The sequence below is a fragment of the Ptychodera flava genome, chromosome 20 (genome assembly GCF_041260155.1).
Source record: "Ptychodera flava strain L36383 chromosome 20, AS_Pfla_20210202, whole genome shotgun sequence".
NCBI lineage: Eukaryota > Metazoa > Hemichordata > Enteropneusta > Ptychoderidae > Ptychodera > Ptychodera flava.
This window is the reverse complement of record NC_091947.1, coordinates 28,587,945-28,594,380: the sequence shown is the minus strand read 5'-3', so window position 1 is coordinate 28,594,380 and position 6,436 is coordinate 28,587,945. Positions and strand designations below refer to the sequence as shown.

The 6,436-nt window shown below is 37.2% G+C and overlaps 1 protein-coding gene across 1 annotated transcript; it reads left to right on the top strand.

Annotated features, from left to right (window-relative positions):
- Positions 1-5,421: 5,421 nt before the first annotated feature.
- LOC139119548 (uncharacterized) lies at positions 5,422-6,135 on the top strand. The gene has a single exon (XM_070683391.1). It carries the CDS (start codon positions 5,422-5,424, stop codon positions 6,133-6,135), a length of 714 nt encoding a protein of 237 aa, XP_070539492.1.
- The last annotated feature ends 301 nt before the right edge of the window (positions 6,136-6,436 follow it).

Sequence of the window (6,436 nt, the reverse complement as noted above, 5' to 3'; positions counted from 1 at the left end):
AAGCATTTTTAGCTCTGCTGTCAGCGACATTGAGCTTATCAAATAGGCTGATTTTCTGTCGTTGTCGTGCATCCGTCAACAATTGCCTTCTCTTAAACCGCAAGTCTTGCTTTGAAATTTCATATGCAGTTCACTTGGGGTGACCTCACGAAAGTTTGTTCAAATCGTGGTGAAATTTGCATATTTATATTTTTGGGGCATTTTTTGCTGTTTTTGGTGAAAAAAATCATCTCTGAAACCGCATGTCCGATTGCTTTGAAATTTGATATGCAGTTTACTTAGGGTGCCTTCAGTTAGATTTGTTCAAATCGTGGTGAAATTTGCATGTTTGTATTTTTAAGGCAAGTTTTGTCATTTTTGGTCAAAATGTTTGTTTCATCAAAACTGCTTGTCTGACAGCTTTGATATTTGGTATACAGGTTCATAGGGATGAGCAAAATGCGATATACAAATTATGATAAAATCTACCATTTTGTATTTTTGTGGCAATTTTACCATTTTTGGTCAAAAAAATTGTTTCTCAAAAAGTACTTGTCTGACAGCTTTGAAATTTGGTATACAGGTTTCTACAGACGAGCTAAGTCATATATATATATATATATATATATATATATATATATATATATAATATATATATATATATATATATATATATTGAAATTATGATGAAATCTGCAATTTTGTATCGTTGGGGCAATTTTTGCCATCTTTGGTCAAAAATGTGTTTTTCCAAAACCACTCGTCTGATAGTTTTGAAATTTGGAATGCAGGCTCCTACAGATAAACTTAATGATATATATTGAAATTATGATGAAATCTGCAATTTTGTATTTTTGTGGCAATTTTTGCCATTTTTGGTCAAAAAATTTGTTTTTCAAAAACTACTTGTCTGATACCTTTGATATCTGGTATACAGGTTCCAAGTTATTATTTTAATATCATGATATATTGAAATTATAATGAAATCTGAAATATTTAATTTTGGGGGCAATTTTTGCCTTTTTTCGTCAGAAAATTTTATTCTCAAAACTCGTCAGATAGCTTTAGTTGATATGTTTTTAGGGATGATCTGAATGTGATATATTCAAATTATGATGAAATCTTCAATTGTGTATTTTTGCCATTTTTTTTGTCACTGAAATTAGCTATCAAAGATTTCCACCTTCATCAACACATGTGTCTAAAATAGTTATTCTCTACATAAACACGGCGGAGCTATATTGCTTGTTTAAAAACTTGGTCTACGTATAGTACCCTATGGTCTCTTTATACATGCTATTTCCTTCCACAAAACAATCAAATTTGGCCCCTGAGCATTCACTTTTTTAATTCAGAGCTACATCATCTTAATCCAAAATAACTCTTGGTTTATTCAGACTGTATAATCTGAATCCGAAATTACCTTTGTATCTTCCTAATGTGAATATGTAAAGACACTGAAATCATTCTTGATATTTCAAGAAATACTGACTGAAGTCTGATGAAACTTTGTACAGATGCTGATATACCAGAGCTGTAATAGTGTGCAAAGATATTTGGAGGTGTCATGTTAAGTAATTGCTAATTTGCACATTTCATGAACTTTCCTAATTAGTGTACCATGTCCATAAATAATGCATCTATTTTAATGAAAAACACGATTGGAACTAATTTGGGATAATTGGATTTTCATATTTTTCAAACTTCTCAAAGTGTTTGTTGCATTAGTTCCAATCGTGTTTGAAACGTAGTACAGAAGTTCAACTTGCAGTACTGTAACAGTGCACAAAGACATAAACTGTATCAGGTCTATAGCACTGATCACAATGACATCATTTTTTCTCTCATTAATATGTATGAATAAATATTTGTCCGCATTTTCCGCATAAACAATGAAAATTTAACCAGCTAGTGTTACAATGGCTACTTAAAGACACACTAATTTGTATGAATTATGGCTCAGACTACAAGCTGCAACAACAGCCGCGTATGCAACAACAAAATATGTCAAAATTTTAGGCAGCATTGTCCGATGTTGCGCACGTGCAGCTTTACTTAGTAACAAACCTGAAATCGCAATCAACACTATTAATTGCTAATTCGTTGTTCTGCCCCCAAAGCATGTTGATATGCACATTATTCAGCTTGTCAACTCAGCCCATACGTGTGTAAACTGCATTATAATGCTGAAAAGTGACTTCTGGTCCAGACTAGAATTGAAATGTAAACAATAACAATGCATTTTATACATTAACACGACTGGAACTAATTTGGGATAATTGAATGGTGAAGTAATGCCGATTTAATCTACAAAGGTAATCTTATCTGCTTTTCTTCATACATTACAGTGCACACTTGTTTTTATGAGTAATTTGTACAATTGAAACATATGGCACCTAAAACTTTTGAGAAATTAAAAAAATATGAAAATCTAATTATCCCAAATTAGTTCCAATCTTGTTACATATAAACACTAAGTTGACAAGCTGAATATTTGGTTTTTCAACATTCTGTTGGGAGTGGAATAAGAAGTTGCAATTGATATATAAAATAGAAATAATGAAAAAATAATCAAAAGTTAGCATTACCGGTGTAATAGACTTTCATAACCTCAATTAGGGCGGCAGTCCAGAATGGCTTTACATTTTCACAACCATAGTATGAACCAACCCGTTATTGTTTTTGTAAGAAAGCTTGGTATCTAAAACAGGGTAAGAATATTTGTTATTTGTGATATATATCCTGAATGACCGCACTAAGTCTGATGAAACTTGCTACAGATGTTGATTATAAAAATCAAGAATAACAATATATATACAATCAAGAATAACAAATTGACACTCGTTGCTGAACATTTTAACCAACCAGGTCACAACCAAAGTCATTTCCTTGCCAGTGGCCTCTGTAAAATGTCTTCTGCAAATACTCAGCAACGACAAAAAAGGAGCTTTTCTATATTAATGCATTTGGAACTAAGGTTAGTTTTCTTTTATAATTTCCGAAATACATTTACTTTTTGTTGGCATGTAATCCTATTTTTAAACTTGGAGAGTACTTCCTACTCAGTCAATTTAATCTCGGATTTTAATGTATGATTTGTCCAGTTATGTTTTACATCATGGATATTTTATCTAATTTATTTCGACACCTATTTTATCCAATATTCCTTATCTAGGTTGTATTTTCATGTTTTTTTCCATTAGTGTAACCCTGAAGAAGGTAGTCTGTGTACTGCCGAAACGTTGGTTTTAAAGGGATAATAGCTGTAACTTTTGAGAATATTTTCACTATTTTTGTTGCATACCGCGAACTATTCACATGAATAAGCATATTGAATCATGAAGAATCACCTACTAGTTGACCTCAGTACGTAACGTGTATCATTCCTCGTGATAAAGAATGTTGACGAAGTGAATTTCTTGACGGAGAGAAATTCAATGATGTTGACACACGGAATGCAACGTAATCGACTTTGTACGCATGTGCAAGAGAAGTACCGCTCAGTTCAACTCTGGTTCAACATGGCGTCCACACTACAGCGCGCAGCGCAAGCGACCAGTACAGTGGGTCGACCACAGTCGCTCGAGAGCTATTCAGCTCTGGGACTATTCGCCCCATAGACGAGTATACAGAAGCGAGAAATACCCCAAGTCAGGAATGAAATGGCTATTTCGTATAGGGATTGTGCCACCATGTCATCTTCGACGTTCGATTTTACCGTGAAAAGTAGCAAGTTCATCTATCATGTAACCGTCGACCGTTCCCTATCATTCTCAAAATTCATACCTGGTACTTGATTTGCTTCACAAACGCTCGTTTTGTGTGATTTTCGGCCGAATTCGACGGACACGTCGCTAAAACATAAGCGTGAGCAACATTCCGGTCACCTTACAGTGGACGTTGGGCACCTCCACTTTACTGACGTTAGCGCCGCGTACCCATGAGGGGTGACTGGAAGGTTGTTCATGCCTTATGTTTTGGCGACGTGTCTTCTGAACTGGGCCGAAAATCACACGAAAATTCATACCTGATACTTCATTTGCTTACAAAATGCTCATTTCCTGTGATTTTCGGCCGAGTTCGAGAGACACCTGGCCAAAACATAAGCGTGAGCAACATTCCAGTCATCCCTCATGGGTAGGCGGCGCCAACGTCAGTAAAGTGGAGGTACCCAAGAGGTGACCGGAATGTTGCTCACCCCCAGGTTTTGGCGAGGTGTCCGTCGAATTCGCCGAAAATCACACGAAACAAGCGTTTTTGAATCAGATAAATTATCAGGTATGAACTTTGAGAATGATAGGGAACGATCAACGGTTGCATGATAGATGAACTTGCTAATTTTCACAGTGAAATCGGACACGGAATGTTACATGGCGCGGTTTTTATAGCCATTCTGTTTCCTGACTTGGGGTATTTCTCGCTTCTGTATACTCGTCTATGGGGCGAATAGTCCCAGAGCTGAATAGCTCTCGAGCGACTGTGGGTCGACCGAACAATGTATCTGTCATTCACATTGACAGCTGGAAATATGACCGACAGTTTGGCAATATCCGATCCTTATCATGTCTAAACAAGGAAGCATATTCACATGTCCACCGTGGCTATGCGATGTAAAATGTTTATGTTAGCCTTCACAGTCATGACCCTTGAACATTACGAAAATCACTGAAAATTTACAAACGTGAGAGACCAAATTGAGTTGCTGGTAACCTGGTAAAATTTAGTCACTTATGTAGATAAATTCTTCGCATGACTTATAGTTTGCAGTTATGTTGTCTTTTTTCATTTGCGAAATAATCATATTTCTGTAACCATGCATGTACACTTGTGTTGTATGTTGTCGTATTCAGTGGTGATGCTCGCGACGGAAGTAAATTTTTATAATGAATCCATAATGAATCCCCCATAAAACAAACAAACAATAAACATACATTTAAAAATAGACTGAAATAGGCAATACTGACGATGGAAATGTTTAAAGTACGAAAGCGCCTTTCAGAGTGATTAGCCAAAATGCCAACACTCTTGCAGGAAAATAAGCAGATAAAACAGCCCGTATACATCGCGGACGTCGACGGCTGTGGACTACACTGAACGTTCATTGATGGTGTGACCGGGCTACGCGCCCAAGCTCGCGAACTGTCACTGCTCACTGTACTTGTTGTGGTCGCTGTCGAAGAAACAACGTGGCATGTTAAAATTGATTGGTTTGATATTTAGGAAACGTAACCAGAGTTAGCAAATGTAATGACTCAACTACAATGAAGTGCAACGACTGCAAAGCAACAAGGGGTGTACAGTTGTGTCAAGGAGATTTACAACTCTGTAACAGACGCAAGATAAGCGCCATCTTGAAAAGAGTCAGCAGCGTGGTGCGTCGGCTCCCTCGATATTTTGGTCTTTTCTTACAATTCAAGCCAGATAGCTCAGCAGACTAACACAATGAAGTGCAACGACTGCAAAGCAACAAGGGGTGTACAGTTGTGTCAAGGAGATTTACAACTCTGTAACAGATGCAAGATAAAACGTTTTCCAAGTGAAACGGCGTCAGCGGTGGACCCTGGTCATGCTGGCCATGACGAGGATAATATTCTGACCATTCTGAAAGAAATACGCAGCATCAACGAAAAGCTGAAGAAAATAGACATTTTGGAAGCTCATCTGCAACAGGTAGATAAGTCAATGAGTTTTATCAATGCCATGTACGAAGAAAATAAGAAAGATATGGAAGAAATCAAAGCCGTAAATCGTGCTCTCATAGAGGACAACGAAAAACTCAAAACAAGCATTTCCAACTTAGAAAGTAGCTACGACGACTTGGATCAATACATAAGACGTGAAAATATCGAAATAAGAGGCATACCAGAGCTACCAAATGAAAATACCGATTCAATCTCTCTGAAAGTCGTTCAACTCATTGCAAAGGACGTAACTGGAGCGGACATTGACGTGTCACATCGTATCAAGAAACGTCAACCACCTGGTAATGAACGCACCAACACGCGTTTCCCACCCTCAATCATAGTACGCTTCACTAGCAGAAAAGTCCGCGATTCAGTCTATAAGCAACGTAAAAACTTATCATGGTTTAAAACATCCGATCTTGGTTATGAAGTGGAAAACGACATATTCACCAACGACAACTTGACGCCCTGAAGAAGGAATGCGGGTGGAGATACATGTGAACGCAATATGGTAAAATCCTCACAAAGAGAGATGACCGGTCACCCACTCTCTACATTCCAAATGAAGAGAGCCTTACTAAAATTGTTTGAACTTCTCCACAGCGTAACGTGTAGTTTCACTCAACATCGGCGAGTCAACAGACTATTCCTTGTCAGGTAACTACAATTGCAAACCATATACTCTGGATGAATTCAATGACAATGACTCTCTTTTGACCTTGAAAACTTTTTCAGCTCTTCATTTGAATATCAGATCGATCAGAAGTCACATT

Bases quoted from the DNA above. Each gene is read 5' to 3' on its own strand.
- LOC139119548 (XM_070683391.1), top strand. From the start codon at position 5,422: ATGAAGTGCAACGACTGCAAAGCAACAAGGGGTGTACAGTTGTGTCAA.